The 17,530-nt window shown below is 36.9% G+C and overlaps 1 protein-coding gene and 1 long non-coding RNA gene across 3 annotated transcripts; both read right to left on the bottom strand.

The window, feature by feature from the left end:
• Positions 1–701: 701 nt before the first annotated feature.
• Positions 702–8,426, bottom strand: LOC145239417 (uncharacterized). 2 transcript variants are annotated; one of them, XR_013862306.1, is made up of 3 exons: positions 8,304–8,426; positions 3,862–3,946; positions 702–1,046 (listed from the first exon to the last, which is right to left on the bottom strand). It is a non-coding gene; the product is annotated as an uncharacterized LOC145239417 (long non-coding RNA). The 2 variants fall into 2 exon arrangements; XR_013862305.1 differs by lacking the exon at positions 702–1,046 and adding an exon at positions 3,033–3,133.
• A 3,687-nt stretch (positions 8,427–12,113) lies between these two features.
• Positions 12,114–15,318, bottom strand: LOC145238339 (rhodopsin, G0-coupled-like). The gene is made up of 7 exons (XM_080101472.1): positions 14,189–15,318; positions 13,828–14,012; positions 13,493–13,592; positions 13,103–13,244; positions 12,942–13,041; positions 12,745–12,861; positions 12,114–12,362 (listed from the first exon to the last, which is right to left on the bottom strand). The coding sequence occupies exons 1-7, from the start codon at positions 14,304–14,306 to the stop codon at positions 12,246–12,248; spliced, it is 879 nt and encodes a 292-aa protein (XP_079957598.1). The 5' UTR covers positions 14,307–15,318; the 3' UTR covers positions 12,114–12,245.
• Positions 15,319–17,530: the final 2,212 nt, after the last annotated feature.

Here is a 17,530-nt window from a genome sequence, read left to right as displayed (position 1 = left end):
CAAACGGAAAAGCACTAGGGATGGGCCGAGCCGAGCCAGAACCCGAGTACTAGGTACCGAGCATCGCTGTTTTTAATGCTCGGTGCTCGGCCAAGCAGTTACACAAACTGACCCGAGCGTTAAATTTGCATATTCATGTCCTGCTAACATATGTAATAGTGTTCTAAAGGGTGTCTATGAACAAAAACGAATGATTTTTCAAATGCACTAGATGCTGGAAAAACGCGTACTTCATGGGCATGTTCAACTTTATGAAAGACCGCCGGTGACGTAAGAGGCATTGTAGAGCTAAAACGTAGGAAGGGATTTTTTGTGACGTCATGATGCACCGAGCGTGCTCGGCCGAGAGATGCTCGGTGCTCGACCAAACAGAACATTTGCCGTTTTGGCACATCCCTAAAAAGCATCAATTTAGACCAGCCAAAACCGCAGTCTGTTTGGCCAGACTTTATAATGTACATGGCATTTTAGATGCACTTTGTAGCAAAGAATAATTATGAACTAAGTGGGCTTGTAGTTTAAGACAACAACCAACATTATGTGTTTTTGGTTTTTCTCTGGACACAAAATTGTAGCCACCTCACTGTCAATTTTTGAAACATGATCTATTTCCGTTTACATCTGTGTATAAGAGATGTTTGCAAAGTAAGATTAGGTTTAGAAAGAACTGTGGTAAACTTGAATTTGTAACTCACCTTGCTTGTCATAAAACTTTATGTAAAATGTTTATTAATTTTTGGCTCAACACTTAGATGTAAAAAGAGATGCTTCATACAATAGTAACGGGGCTGCGGAGTCAGTGATTTAAGATGGAGTTTAGGTTTTTTTATGCAACTAACAAGTTCCATAAAATGCAACACACCTGGTTGACGAACTTCTCAATGAGGTAGTGGATCCAAAAACATTAGTTCTGGGTCGAAAAAGCGACCAATCATTTCCCAATTCATCTCACATAATTCCGTATAATTCAAACTAATAATCCACACTTGAATAAGCGTTGAACAATTCCTCGTCGTTCAATAAAGTCTCGGTACAGGGAAATCCCCCTTGAAAACAACAACCAAAACAAACTGTTTGCTGGAAAGCTGTGTTTTTTTTCTGCCAAAGAAGTCAAAGATTTTGAAAAAAATTATTTAACGTCTCTAGTCTAGTTTGTGTGGACAATGACTTTGTTGCAAAAGAGGTTTAAAAAGGAATTTAATTGTAATACATGCAAATTAAGTTTATAAGTAATAAACTATTAAACGATCGACAATCAATGGCATTTTTCACATAACATTATAATACTCCACAATTAGGGTTAATTTGGATATCAATAATTTCCACTATCTGAATAACGGAAGTATACGGATAATTTGAATTTAGCCATCGGCTTAACTGGATAATAATAACTCTTTTGCCACATCATCCAATTGTGGCACGTATTTCATTTTAGTGTTCATAAATGTCCAGCATTTACCAAATTGACTCATTTACAACATTTACAGTACTGCTTCAGCAGTGTGTTTCTCAAAAAGCATGATCCTTTAGTTGTTTCACATTTTTCCCTACAGACAATTTTCGAAACGAAAATAGGCCTTAAACATTGTCTAAAAACGTATTTTTTTAGAATCGCTAAATTTACCCTTCCGAGCGAATCGTCGTATTGAAAAAAAAACATTATCAATTTGAAAATAGGGTTATTGTAATGTCCTACTAATAGATGGTGCAACTTAGATAAGTCACTTTGCCAGTGGCGAGGTAAAACAAACTAACACAGGGATGCTTATTATGTTGAGTTTACAAGTACCCATAAAATTCCCTGTTAACAACTACCAAGTGATTTTAGCCGCACATCACATATCATAGCAGGCATTGATTTGAACTTGCTAGCACTACAGTGCAATAAAAGTTTCCCTTGGACTTAGAGCCACAACCGAAGCCGCAGGTTGTGCACCGCATAAACTAGACCAGGGGTCACCAAACTTTTTCATAATAGGCCAGGAGATAACACGCGCGAGGGCCGCATGGCTTACAAGAAGTCTTTCCCGAACTGTAACTCACGAGGAAGTTTTGATTGTAGGGCTAAGGGCCTGTTTTCCCACAATCTTATTTTTTTCAGATGGTGACGCTGTTAAATTGGAAAATTATGAAGAATGTTAAGTGTCTCCCCTACCAACTAATGCCATTTATTTTATCACAAGTAACAAAAGAAGGTAATTGATCGAGCACAATTACTATTTGTTCATCTTGTCTGTGAAGTAACAAACTGCCTAGGGGTCATATCTAGGGGTTGTAATCCTGTTGGGCTAGGTTAAATTATTACTGGAAGGCATTTAAGATATTACGTTACCAAGGTTCCATACGTTTTGTTCAAAAAAGCCTTCGCAGGCCAGGTGAAATAATGCCGAGGGCCGTAGTTTGGTTACTCCTGAACTAGACGATTGTTGAGCGATTTAGTCATGCTGTAAAAAATCAAGCGATATACAAAGGTTTCATTAGGTGTGGACCATACTTTTATTAGGCAAACTCATTGTTTAGCGTGAGATGCTCGACAAAGAAAAAATACCAGGCAAACAGACACTTTATTGTACACTTGGGTTGCGTTTGTGTGCTATCACGTCTCATCTATGAAACAAAAACACATAACATAAACCCTATGCGTACGAGTTCTTTTCGTTACAGACGTGCTAATCATGGTTACTCCCTCTAGAGCAGTGGCTCCCAATCTTTTTGTAATCACGTACCACTTTGATAAATTTTATAAGTCTGCGGACCCAACGTTATTTACTGTTTCCTGTGTTTTACGTCATATAGTTTCGCTTTTGTGGCAACATTTTAATCCACCCTCTCAGTCTATTAATCCTAATGAAATTTTCTGTACTTTAGCAGTTCCTTTTTATAATTATATAATTTGACACAAAGCTTGCCCTAAACAGAAAATTGACCAAGTGTGTTATAATGTTGCACTCATATGCAGGATTGTAAAAACGAATTGAAAACTCAAAAGTATTTTATTGTTAGTTAACGACACTAAAATGTTTGCCCCGAAAACCCCTTGTTTTGGGGCCACTGATCTAGAGCCTAGGTCAGGGTTGGGAACCGGCTGTCAAAATACATTTTAGGATGTTGATAATTCAGACTGCACCAGGCACTGAAAAATAGACAAAAATATATAAAAAAATACCTTTATGTCATATACTATTTGATTGGTTCTAGAGCAGCGGTTTTCAAACTAGAGCTAAATGGTTGCATACTGGTAAACAAAGCGATTTTCGTAGGACTGCAAAGAGCCCAAGGTTCTACAATATTACTTGTGTTGCAAAAAAACAATTGTTTGCGCATAACCGATTGTCTTAAACTCGTCTGCGATGTAACAAGCAAGTTTCTGGGTTAAAAAAATCTTGAATGTGGCAGTGAAGGTAGAAATGTAGTAAGGAATTTTATTTAGCTTAGACCGTAAGTCCTACAACTCTACGAGGGAATAGCAAAACGACCATTCCGTAAGTCAAAAAGTTTGAACGCCACTGTCCTTGGCCTGGGAACAGTATGTGTGGCCCAAACGAGGGTCGATAAACCGTTTGGCGACCAAGGTTCCCCACCTCCGGTTCTAGGTTTTCCAAATTAATTCTTTGTCACATAAAAAACAGTGATTTTAAAAAAAAAACAGTCAAACAATACCCTATGCTTCCTTAGTTTAATAAAATGGCCGCGACAGACGATTCAGCAAAACATTCCTGCGGCATTTTACTAAGGCACAGTTGCCAACGCACGCAAAAACACTGCGTTGCACGAGAAAACAAGGCCGTGGCAAAGGTATGAAACTACAACGCAACAAATCATAATGCAGCACTAACCAGCGATTATTTTAAGTGAGGTTACCTGTGTCCCGTTTTCTTTCATTACATCGTCCTGCATTTTATTTTCCTCCTCTTGATCGTACGAAACATAGAAAGCAGGCCTTCTCCTTAATAAATGTAAATAGTTGTCGTATGTGCAAGCATAACTTAATTAGGCTAAATGAAAAAAAGGCAATTTAATCGGGCTTAATGAAGGCAATTCAAATCGGAAACCTTTGACACGAATGATGAAATATCACTGCGTGACGTTTCCAACAACAAAAACGATACAAACCGTTTTCAACAAAACCTTTTCAGAGTGCAATGTGGTGTTGACACAAAACCTATTGTATGTAATGCCTACGCCAATGCCATGTTGTTGTGACAAAAAAACAAACCCGTCAAAATGATTTATCAGCCAGTTGACCACAAAGGTTTCGACAAAAGGTAAAAAAAACTCTATTATGTAAGGCTTTTGTTTCCGTTTTCCGTTTATTAAGAAAGGATAAATGTGCTGAGGACCATTTTGTAAAACCAAACCTTAGGCACTACAAGCAGCAGCGATTGGCATAAGGTTGTACAAGCTAAATCATGTCAAGAGAAAAAGATTTGGCAAATAAATTAAAGAAACAATGTTATGACAATGGAGTTGAAAAAGATCCAAAAGAATCAGCAAAAACTTGCATCAGTTGGGACTTGTGTACAAAGAGAAAAGTCCAGATAAGATCAGTCTTATTCAAAGTGTTGCTTTGATGACATCAGCTGTGTTACGAAAGCCTGAGAATGTTCAAGAAATTAAGCAAGACCTTGACGAAGTATGCATGCATATTTTAGATTTGGCCAAAGCTTCAAACTTAGATACCATGTTGCTTGACAATGCAGTAGCTGAAGCAAAGCAAGAAATAAAATTACTTCGGGAAACAACCAACACCAAACTAAAAGACATAAAACCAATCAGTGATGACATGACAGGAGATGAAAGAAAAAGGGCAAAACAACTCAGAGTTGCAGATATAAAAGAAATACAGGATAATGTCACAGAAACATACACAAGCATTATGCAAATTATAGCAAATCATACACTTTCCATGCTAGGAAAAGAACCTTGCAAGTTTGCTTTAGTATGCATGGGTTCATTGGCCAAAAAAGAAGTTACCCCATATTCTGATTTTGAGAGCATAATTGTGTTGGAGGATAAAATACAAAAAACTCCAGACTACCAAAACATTTTGGAGTACTTTCAATGGTTTGCAACAGTTTTTCAAATGATTCTTGTTCGTTTGGGGGAAACTTTACTTCGATTCTTAGCTATTCCATGTCTTAACAACCCTTTAAACAAAAAAGAAGATTGGTTTTATGATGTATACACTCCATGTGGAATTTGTCCTGATGGATTCGCTCCACAAGCTAGTAAAAATCCATTGGGAAGACAAACAAAAACAGAAAACAGGCCGTGGACAACTGAACTGATCAAACCAGTTAGTGAGATGCTAATGTACTTGAAAACAGGAGAGGATTTAAAAAACGGATATCATTTGGCTGATATGTTGAGCAGATCAAGTTATGTTTTTGGAGACTTAAATGTCTTCGAACAGTTTAGAACTAAAGCCAAACGAAAAGCTGTAAAATCGCTGATTTTTAATCCACATAAACAGCAGCAAGTTCAATGTGACTACAACCTCTACTCAATCAATAAATCATCATACAACATGTTTACCATAGACATCAAGCGATTTGTTTACAGAAGTTGTTGTTTGTTTGTCGAGGCTTTTGGGTGCTTGTACCATAGTAAGGTAATAAACTGCTTCGACATTCTTGGTGACCTGAATACACGTAACGTTATAAGCAAGACACTTTTCGATGAACTTCAGTTTGCATTAGCAGTTGCTTGTGAAACACGGCTAAGATTGTACAGCAACGCATCAAGCCAAAATGATATTCTCCATCAAAGTAATTTTAATGGAAAGCCATCATGCTTAGAAGATATTTCTTCATGGATAGGCACCAGGGCATTTATTCATGGTTTAAGTACGGCAATGGTTTTGCAAGAGTATGTTCTAAATTGTTTTCACAATTGTAAAAAGTTAAAACAAACACTTATTTCACCATCACCAATACAAGAAGTGTGGCTGGCAACAAAGTTAAAATTATATGGTTTTGCTGAAAGGCTAGTGCATGAACTCAAACACAATCTGGAATTTAAAAATTCACAGGATCAATTCCAACTTTTGATTGCTTACACAAAAAGTTTGCATGGTCTTGAAAAATACACAGAGTGTATCAAAGTAATAAAATTTTGTCTACCAACACTTGATCAGCTTGGTTTTATTGACATAAAATGTTATCTAATGAGGCAATGTGCTCTTTGCTGGATTGAATTAAAAAAGTTCAAAAGAGCTCTGAATTACTTCAGAAAGCTAAACTATTACCAGTTTACTAAACTTTCAAATAAAATTCCTCAGCATCAAATTAAAATGGGAATGGGTGATTGCTTCAAAAAAATGGGACGCAACAAAAAATCTTTAAAATACATGAAATTTGCATTTGATGAATTAAAAGATGATGCACAAAATGAAAATCATGACAGTTATCTTCAAATAATGATGGGCTATCCAGTATGTCTGCGTCGCCTGGGTCAAGATGAAGAAGCAATAATTGTTTGTCAAGATCTCATAAAGACAAGACAAGCCATACATGTGGATGAGGAATCAGATATCATAATCAATTTTGCATACAGTTCAATGGGCGCTAGCTTGTGTAGTCTACATCGATACGAAGAAGCTATTTATTATCTTGATAAGTCATGGAGGTGTGCAGAGATTAGAAGTGACTTTTTTATAGACACAAGTATCTATTATGTTATGAACAAAGCCCAGTGTCTGACAAATTTAGGAAGGTCAATTGAAGCTTTTGAATTGATCACTCAATATGTTCATAACCATAAATCAACTTCACTGAAAGAAAAGCTTGATTTATTGCAAAATCTGTTAAATGTATTTGAACTATCTTGGTTCTATGATGCCAGTATCCAGGGCAAGAGTTTATTCTTAGGAATTCCTGAACACCAATTTAATGGAGAACTTCTGATGGGCAGCAAACACAGTCAGCATAAGTTAAATGAGGTTGAAGTAAAACAAATTCCTACAGATGAAGCCATGGCTATTTCAAAAACAGCCTTTTCTACTTTGATAAATACAGACAAGGTGCAAAATGGTATCGCATGTATACTTGCAATTATAAACCTTGTTGAAAATTTCATTGCACTACATCGCTACAAAGAGGGTCTTTCCGCAGCGAAATACGGTATTAAATTTTGCCACTTTGTTTGTGAAAATTGTTGTAACATGGGAATGTTTGTTGAAATCGTTTCTGCCCATGTGCAGTGTGAAAATCATTTAAAAATCAAACCAACTTTTTGTTGTGATTGCACTCCATCCATATTTTATCACTACCAAATGAATAACAACTATGCTGTGACATAGCCAATTCAAACAGCACTTGTTAACATGTCATATGGTATTTTCAAGTCAAATTGGTAAATGCTTTTCCACCTTAGAACTTTTGCAACTTGGTGTTTATCAACAGCTGCAAACCAAGAAATATTTTCAAATAGAAGCTTTGCTGATTCAATGTTTCATGTTTTTGTTTTTTTTAAGATTTTTGAATGAAGTATTTCAGCCTTAATGTGATTTGTTCACTTTTTTTACTTTTTTACGTTCATTACTGCACTTATTATTTTATGTTTGTTATTTTTTGCAAATTCATTGTTTTGTTGTCTATTTAGTTTTAATTGTATGAATAAAAAATGACTTTTTCAAAGTAAATTCAAGCCAACAAAAGAATATGCAGATGTCATATTTGCATTATATTTAAGTTTAGATTTAGATGAAAATGTATGTCATTCCAGATGAGCCGATGCAAATACCAAAGAAGCTTTTGTGCTGTAATATTCACACAGTGTAACAATATTGACTTTTGGCACTTAGCACAGAACCTATTTTGGTACTGCTATTATTTTCAAAAAAGAGAAAAATTTCCGTCATTTTATTATTTTAAGTTACCAAAATCAGGTCAATTCCACCTAAAATTTAGGGTTTAGCTACTGCCTAATTTTTTTTTGTTTTTTGCTTATTTAACATCGCATGCTCAACTTAGTACAGGTGTGAAATGTTTCCCATAAACTTATATCAAACCAAATAAGTTTAATATATGCACTTGTGCACCAGACACGGTTTGCTCTGCGTGTAAAAAAATAAAATAAACCGAAATTTAATTCATTACATGAATAAGAACTGAAATCATCTAAAACACACAAAAAGGGTCAGCAGTCAGAACCAATTTGTTGCACTTTAATGTCACATTTTACATTGGTTAAGGCCAGCTTAAAAACAGCCAAAAAAGCAATTGTTGCATGTCTCTCTGAACATTTTGTAAGGCCACAGTTAGCTGTATAATACCCTGGTAAAAAAAATGAAAACAACTTACCAGTATCTATTTTTTTTTACATCAACCAGGATGAACCAACAACAAGTCCTTGATAAACTGAACATGTACAAACCAGACATACATGGGTGAGGATAATATTTACATTAATGATTTATACTGAAATTTGACTAAGTAAAAAACAATTTTTAAAGTTAATTAAATAATTAAGTATAAATGCAATTGTAGCACGCCAACAATATTAACTTGGTATAATGTAAGTGTAGTACACAGAACTTAAAGCACTAATTCTTGTTTAATTCTTGAAATCTTGTTTCTTCAAAATGTCTATTTACAGTAACATTAGCATTTTTACTTTAAACTCTTTTTCCACTTAACAGGCAATTGTGTAGCCATAGAGCAGGAGTGCACAACTTTTTTGCCATGATGGTCACATCACAAGTCCATATTTTACCAACAGCCACAAGTTTACCCATGTTTTTTGTTTATGTATCAAATATGTAGGATTTATCTTTTTGTATCTGTTGGTGCCCAAAAGTCTAGATAAAATTTTATATTTTCAATTAATTTCAACAAGCGATTTGACAATCACTCGTAGCTCTCTATGTCGTCTCTTTCAGTATTGTTACATTGTTTGTTTGCTGATTTATTTACTAGTTTGCACATAGTAGACATACAATAAGTCTGGCGCACATGGATACTGGCTCACTGCTCAGTATAATATGTTTTAATCCCACAATCCATTTCAACCAGTTTTTCAAAGCTAAATGTGTAGCAATAGAGGGTTAATCAACACACAGCTGCCTGCACAAGTATTCTGATACACATGTTCATGGCTACATCAATTTAACTCCGTGGGTCACATGTGGCCATGCAGCTGCAGGTTGTGCACCCCTGTCCTAGACATATGCACAACGATTGAGAAAATCAGTATGACACAACTTGAAGTATTTGCAATTATTCCAAAGCAATATGTATTATTTTAATTCCTTCAAAGTTGTAGAAAGGATCACAGTGCAACCAAGCTGGAGGACAGATCAGTGTAGCAGATCACCTATAAATTATGTAACCAAATTTCTTAGCATATTTAACGAGACAAGAATTTGATCAGTTTTGTAAACCACTTGGGTACCCTCAATCTTAACAGTTGTGGTTCATGTATGCAGTTTTATCTGATCAAAATTTGCATTCTTGGAAAAAAAATACAGCAATTTGTTTATTTCCACAACTTTTCAGCTACGCTGTAAAGGTTTGACAAGTTGAGTAAACGGTTTTTCAATGAAACTTTTATCAATAAATCCTTGAATACAAATGCTTAGCAAAGATTAAAGAGACATATATTCGCGCAAATTTCAAATTAAATGCCTAATATAACAATACAATTTATGGGCACACCTAATTAAATTGTTTCCACAAACAAATGTTGTTTTTTCAACCCGAATTCTGTCCCTTTTTAACTACTTAAAAGTATTGTTATGATGTTGTAAATAACAGTAATTCATGTTGTTTTTTATCACAAGTTCATACTAGCAAGTAGCAACTAGTTTTTTTTGCTGTTGTTACACCAATAATTAACTGCACTATTCAAAAGCTCGCGCTGCGAAAATCTGGGAATACCCACGGAGATCCCCTATTCCGCGAATTTTTTTTTTTTTTGCAAAATCAGTATGTTCACGAATAAATGCGGTCATAGAAGCAATGGTATGAACATAGGTAACTTATCTATGATATGAAGCTGTTATTGATCTGTGAAACTTTAATAAATGTGATAAGATCAATAACAGATTCATACCATATACAAGATACCTTTGTTCATACCATTGCTTCTATAACCGCTAACATGAAGTAATCATAGTGTTTGGCAACATTTTTTTTTCAATCTGCGAAATGGTTTACTATTTCTGAATTATTTCATTACAGTTTGCAAATCTCACATATAATAATAAATGATGAATTGTGGATAAAACTTGACCCAATTTTTACGCTTTCAATGCCAATCTAAAAATATACGTTGTTAGTTATTTCTTTGCATATTTTTTAAAAAGTACGGCAATTTTTTTAGTGACGTCTTTTAGGGTCGAAGACAGTGCGAACAACATCTAAGATTTCGCCATCGATCTTACAAAAGCAGAGGAGAAAATTAATGCTCGGCGGCAAAATTCTCATCGTCGTATATAACTGTCCTCGGGACACCCAGGTCTGCCTATGTGATCACAGGAAACGTTCTAAGGAACCGAGCTGGTGTTTCCGTTTAGGCGGGTTTCATTTGGCCAGCAGAGCCCGCGGGTTCAACCACCGTCTCATGCAAGCGGACGTATGCCGCCAGGCTCGTGTGGTCGGTTGCGATCCTACGGCAGGACATATCCAGAAAACGGATTTCAACCACAATTCAAATAACTTGACTCGATAACCTATATTTTTTCGGTGTCCTTGCTGTTTACTCAGGTATGGTTCGCGGTCTAATCAGGTTTTAGTATGTTGTGATCTCCATTGATAAAGGTTGCAGACCTCTTGTTAAAGGCATTCTCTTAGCGATCCACGAACGAGGGTAGGGTACAATAGTATATGTATATATATGGAGTATTTGACACTACACGGAGTACTGGGGTTCGTAAGGGTGCTATGAGATACAGCTTGAACCTACCATATTACGTGTAAAGCATTCTACAAATATTTAGGACAAAGTAAAACGGCAGTAACTTCAAACATCGCTTGCCAACAACCAACGCTTGAGTCATAACGAACCAAAACGTCCAGGCAAATGGTCAGTAACTGCAACAAAAGGACATTTGCTTGACCAACGCGACTAGAGTAAACACATACACATTTAGACATAAGTCGTTGCCAGAGGAAAAAAGGCCGTTTACAATCCCAAAAAGGCATTCACCTTTGCACGACCCGCTGCTAAGAAAACACTGAATAAACAATTCGACAGTGGCAAAATTATATTACCTCAGCCATAATTGGTTACTAATAAATCCGCATTACTTGTTACAGGGTGACATGGGTGATGCTCTCGTAGATTATAGGTTGTAACTTATTATTTGTTTCCACCAGATGTATTTAGTGATTTATGTGCTTCTAAGTAGTTGTTTTCACACATTGCAAGGGATTTTTAGCCTTTTTACACTCCAAAAACCCCGTTTGAAAAAATGCCCAAACTTTCGAGTGGACTTACTGGAGTCAGTTTTATACATACAAATAAGCCAGGGGCGGGCAACATACGGCCCGCGGGCCGGATCCGGCCCGCGACGGGATTTTGAGCGGCCCGCAGACAGTTTCCGGTCTTACATGATAATGTGGCCCACGGCCACAGTCTGCCGCAATCCCCCACTACTTGCTTACTACGTCAAATTATAGTTGTAACGGACAGTAACGCTCCCCAATAGCAAATAACTTTCCCGCCGTTGTTACCATTGCACTATACTACGTCCATTGTTACGACATAACTGCCAACCTTATGTGTGGTCTGCTTTCACGGTTTCCTTCGTTTCCACACGTGTAGCCTAGTGTTTTAGCAGTATCTGAGTCTGTGGTGTATGCATCACCTTTGCTGTGGTAAATAATTTTGTGTTATGTCAGTTAGATTGTTTGGACTGTATTGTAATTGTGATGTTCTTGATTGTATTTGGTTTAGGTGGTCAAAAATCCGTTTTAAATCAGTGGATAAATACGCGATTAATGTATCGATTCAGGAATCCGGCCCGCCAAGTACTTTATTTTTCCATATCAGGCCCGCCGACTGGAGAAGTTGCCCGCCCCTGAAATAAGCGCATCAATTCTTGTGCAAAGGGCTGCTATACAAACAACTCCGTTCGAAGAATAACCTGTATTCGGAAAAATGTCAACGAACAATTATACTACATGAGCTAAACAGATTTTGGAACTTTTAAAAGACATCCTTTGGTGATAGCCCAGTGCAAGGCCTTTCATGAACTTTACAGATTAAAATTTTCATAAAATTCACTAAATGTTGCATTGCAACTAAAATATTTTTTCATGTCTTGGTCTCGACAGCATATCGGTGCAGACTTTTCGTAATTGTGGGTTGAGAAAAAGGTGTAAGAAGGGGTTCATTGCAGATGTAAACTTGGGCATCAGCTATTAAGAAAGAAAAAATCCTTGTAAGGTATAGTGTCATATAACTGGTGTTAGCTAGATTGTCTTAAACGCTGTTTATATACACCTAACATGGTAGCTATAGCTATAGCTGGATTGTGTTAAACGGTACCTAGCTAGATTTGTCTCAAACGCCGTTAATAAACACCTAACATAGCTCTTCTGTCCTTTGTTTTTAGCCTACTGCAGCTTTGACGATATTATTTGGGTCCCCTTTATCTGGAATTTCCAACTAAAAAATATATATTTATTTGACACACGGAAGGACATATATAGAGCTAATGTATTCTTAATTGTTCATTAAGCGGATCCCGAACAATAAGCTGACAAATCCTGATTTTCAGGATGTTGAATTGATGCTTACGTGAATCCATTTGTTGTTGTAGTAAACCCTATCTAACCCTACAGTGATCGACATCAGGCTGCATACCGCGATCGGAGTGAAGGCGATGAGAAATGATGCTGGAATCAAAGCTGCACTCTAATCAAAAAAAGATTTCATAATCAATACACTTCATGCAAAATCTTAAAAAGCAGTTTTTTTTAAACTAATTCACTAACCTTTCCGCTATCGCCCATTAAGAAGCAGCATCTTGTCATGTAATAAACTGGTACAACAAACCAACCAAAGGACAGGAACACAATAATCAGTCGAGGCAACCTGAAGACGGTAAAAAGATTGTGAAAATACGGATTGTCAGCAAAAGGGACCCTGATCTTACAGTGCAGGGTCATCGAGATTGACAAGGCAACCAAACGTTACAGCGGTAACAGAAAAAGGTTTGATGATCGAAAAATACACGAAACTGATAAGTACAGCTGATGTCCACGCAAATCCGATGAGAGCAAGCTTGTTTGACGATACTTTGAAATAAAATAAGTGGACACAGTGTGAGTGATACTAGACAGCTTGATCCAATAAAAGCAAACTTATTTGACGACACTTTATACCGAGTATAGATACAGCAAGCAATATTTATTACAAAGCTTGCTAACAATACTTAAGGTCTATTTTGAGCAACTGTTTAAAACACTTAGAAAACTTGAGGTTTGGGTTTTTTTCAGGGTGAAATTTTGGCCTGTTCTGAAAACAAATGCAAAACTTAACCAACCTAAAACAATTTTCTTCTCCACTTCCAGACGATCCAATAATGCTCCGGCATTGCTTGCAATGGCATTCAAACCCATGCAGATTGCCAGAAAAGCGTGCACCTTCATGCATACATGTACTTTAAACGTGTTCGTTTGTAATGTATTAGCAAAAATTTACCCAAAGTTATTTAGTTAACAAAAAACCAAACTAGCATCAACTTGAACGAAACTTGTTTTTACAAATTGAAGTTTGGGAGTAAGATAGAATTTTAGATTTGTATATTAAAAAAAGCTTCCTAAATAAAATACATTCACTGAATTTGAAAGCCACACAACACACAAAAAAACTTCTTACAATGTGTCCGAACATTCCAAAAGGCCATCTCGTCATATAGGCAGCTACCGCCACCATAGCAATTTGTATCGTGAAAAGGATGTCAGCGACACCTAGAGACAGCAACCAGGGTGATGAACGACGTAGATTTGAACTTTTGGCGAGAGCAACAAAGATGACCATGTAACCCAGCATGGCCAAAATCACTGTAAAAAATAAGGTTTGCTGTAATTTTTACAACGCTTTTGTCACAGTGTGAGCTTTGTTTTAGACATCTTGCTACTCTGGCGTTTATTGGTCGTAAGTCTGTGATATGATTTTTAGTAATTTGTCATCGTGAATGGTTAATGAATAAAACAAAATAACAGGTCAACAAACTTACCGTTAATGCTGGTCACAAGGGTAACGACTGATAAGTCAGCTTTATTAAATATTTCCATGTTTTCAATTTTTTTCCTACAAGGCAGTACAAACACAAAATGGCTTCTTCCTGTAAACATTGGACTTTGGTTTAAACTAGTGATGTACCGAATCGGCGAAATTTCGATTCGGCCGAAACCGAATATTCGGTGGTTTTGCCGAATAAATTCGGCCGAATCAACCGAATCATTTATGACGTCACGCGAAGTCGCACGCTACGCGTTAGACATGAAAATACAAGTTTATCTACCAGGCAATTAGTGCAGAATGGTTTTGTTTAGCCCCTATTTTTGTTCTGTGGGGTTTAACATTGCCTCAAGCATGATTGCCAACCCGACAATGAATTACTGATTAGTTGTCTGCAGTGCAGGTAAAAACGATAATGCATTAACGCGATTTTCGTTGGTACTAAGCAGGAAAAAAAACGTTTAACGCTTTAAATATGTGTTCGTAAAAGATTCGGTTTCGGCCGAAATGCAACAAATTATTCGGCCGAAACCGAATCTTTGCAAAAGTGGCCGATTCGGCCGAATAAATTCGGCAAACCGAATATTCGGTACATCTCTAGTTTAAACATTTGTGTACATCAATTATTTTCACGCCACCTCATAAACTATTGCCAGCGACTATAGACCGTATTGCTGCAGCTTCTGCACCCCTGTTTAATGCTTATTTAACCAACGTTGTGTCGTAAATGCTCCTTCATTGTGACCTAATTCTGACCTGTCTAGCCAGCAAAGTAAGCGTCAGACATTCTCTGCGTTTGACTGGGTATTAATTTCACAAAATAAATTCGTAGCCTAAGGTTTAAGGAATTTAAATCTTAAGGTTTATCTATACGAGCTGATCATAGCTAAGTTGCCATAAGCCCGGTAGTTCGTGCGGAGGGCATGTTTACACTGTGAACACATTATGGATTAGTACATAAATCCTGGCATGGCAATTTTGTGTTGCGCGAGGATTATTCGTAACTTCCTCTTCATTAAAATTATGCGGAAAATGTACATGACGTTAAATCTTTTAACAGAATAAATTTCACCCTCTGTTGAAACGTATAGTTTGGACAACTAAATGAGTTACGATAAAAGTACAAAACACATTTTTTACTGCAAGGTTTTGTTTAAATACAAACAGCGACAAATAATATATTATTATATATACAGCGTATAAGGCTACTCATAACTACCCTATCACGAAATTCGTACAAATTGATAAGAAATTATCATTTAAAACTTTCACTAAAATGGTGAAACTGGCCTTTGGGTTGAAACTGGCCTGCAATAAATATAACCGGTCTGTCACTTTCATTACATACCAAAGTTATGGTGGTTGGCTTATGTCTAAACCAGGAGCGCACAAACTTTTAGCTACGGCCAATCGAGTTACACGTAGCTATTTTACTAAATGCCGCCAGAGTGTACAGTAAGTCCGCATAAGAAACCTAAACAGCTGGAATGTATCTTTGACATAATAACTATGTTTCTTTCTAGATAGAAATAACGTATTAAACTCAAGCTGCAGAAGCCAAACATTTTTTGTCAATGCACGACCGCCAATACATAAACTATAAGCTTATATATACTCGACACCACAACTATTCGTCCGTGACTACATTAGGCCGTAATGCCGCGGCTTGTGCAACCTGCTCGATGCTGGTTTAACCCGGTTAAATGTTCCTCCGTGCGGCTTATCCTTATTCAAATGCCCGGCGGACCAAGAGCGCTATGTAATCTTTGTGTTTGGCCAGCTAGGAATTTCATAATAATACATTGCATTTCAACCAATTTTTATTGCCAAACGTTGGAGGAATTTATAGCTTTTAGGTCTACTCACGAGCTCACAGTAGTTAAGTTCACATAAAACGGATAGTTCGTGCGGAGGGCATGTTTACACTGTGAACAACAGATTGTTCGGCACATATATATCCTGGTATTGCAACTTTACGGCGCAAAGAAATTTTTATGGCTCAAATGAAGAAAAACTGTGACATATATTTCTGCCAAAAAACAATCACAGTTTCAAGCATTTATCCAAACATGGCATTGATTAATACTAAATAAGGTATTGTAAATACATTTTTATAAGCGCAAAGTCAGACCAGTCGAAGACTAATTTTTACAAGCACAGAAGTTTGCCACCATGTAAAGGGATTGTTTAGTAAACACGGCATTTATACAGAAATAGTACACTTGTTTGTGGAACCAGAACATGCGTTTTTTAATGCAAGAAAGCATTACAGCTATTCGTTGAACACTTTCGGAGCTGTACTATAAACGCCGTCACCTGGGAGTAACATCACCAAACATATACTTTCACTAACATTGAAATTCGAAGGCAAAGTCAGGCAACGTGCTAAAACATTGTTCACTGAGCTCATGTGGCGACCAAGCGGGTGTAACTTATAAGTCAGGACTGTGCAATCGCTGGTCTGTGAACAATTCGTGCGTATTCTTAATACAACGAACGTGGTCCACAAAACTATGTTAGAGTAGTACTTTAATCGAACCAACTTGCTGTGATTTTATATCGATCGCTCATCAAAAACTTCTTTACAGATATCTATGGCTAAACGACATAGGCGCCGAGTAGGCGGTGTGGCACCGGCACCTTGGCTTTGCAAAGCACAGTGGCGCCCACTGTGGATATTTTGGTTTGTTTGTAGCGATATCGTATAACGTTAAAGCAAGGTGTTTCAACAGAATATTATTTCAAAAATTCATTTTTTGAAAAGAATTTGACGAGTCGAGTTAAAACTCATGTGGTTGAACGCATTAGTGAAGTCACATAATGTGATTCCCAAACCTGGCTACTGTGAGTTCTTACATTAGTAGCACTACCATTATTAGCTGGAGCAGTGCCTACACAAATTTGCAGAAATTACAACAAGACATTGCGAGACAGACCAGCGCCGTTTTGTCGACACAAACTGTTTGCAGGCTTGACTCCGTATCATTTTAGGATTACCTAAAACAAAGATCGTTTGTGCAACTGAGATAATGTTGTGTTTTTTGCATTGATAAATTTACTCAAAGAGTGATTCTTCAACTATGTAACAAAAAACTTCATTGTGTGCAGACAAATTTGCTTTAACATTTGGCTTGTAGTGCAGGCTAGAAGTCAGTTGATTTTGGCCTTTAAACAGAATGTACGTGTTGCTAAGACTCGTACTTATATTGGCGGTGTCAAGTAGCCTGTATGGACACCCAAACCACAAGCAGAAATATTTGGTTTGTCGACAGCATGACACCATTGAAGAATATCTTTCAAGTTCATCTAACCATTCAACAATCAGCGGTCCCCGTGG

The sequence above is a fragment of the Phallusia mammillata genome, chromosome 7 (assembly GCF_965637545.1).
Source record: "Phallusia mammillata chromosome 7, kaPhaMamm4.hap1.1, whole genome shotgun sequence".
Lineage (NCBI taxonomy): Eukaryota > Metazoa > Chordata > Ascidiacea > Phlebobranchia > Ascidiidae > Phallusia > Phallusia mammillata.
The sequence above is the reverse complement of the archived record's forward strand: the minus strand, read 5'-3'. Positions and strand labels throughout refer to the sequence as shown.

Excerpts from the sequence above, each read along its gene's own strand:
- LOC145238339 (XM_080101472.1), bottom strand. The coding sequence starts at position 14,306 with ATGTTTACAGGAAGAAGCCATTTTGTGTTTGTACTGCCTTGTAGGAAA. Across the intron at positions 13,042-13,102 it reads AATCTCGATGACCCTGCACT|GTTGCCTCGACTGATTATTG; the intron begins GTAAGATCAGGG and ends TACCGTCTTCAG. Across the intron at positions 12,862-12,941 it reads TAATGGGCGATAGCGGAAAG|AGTGCAGCTTTGATTCCAGC; the intron begins GTTAGTGAATTA and ends TTTTTTGATTAG.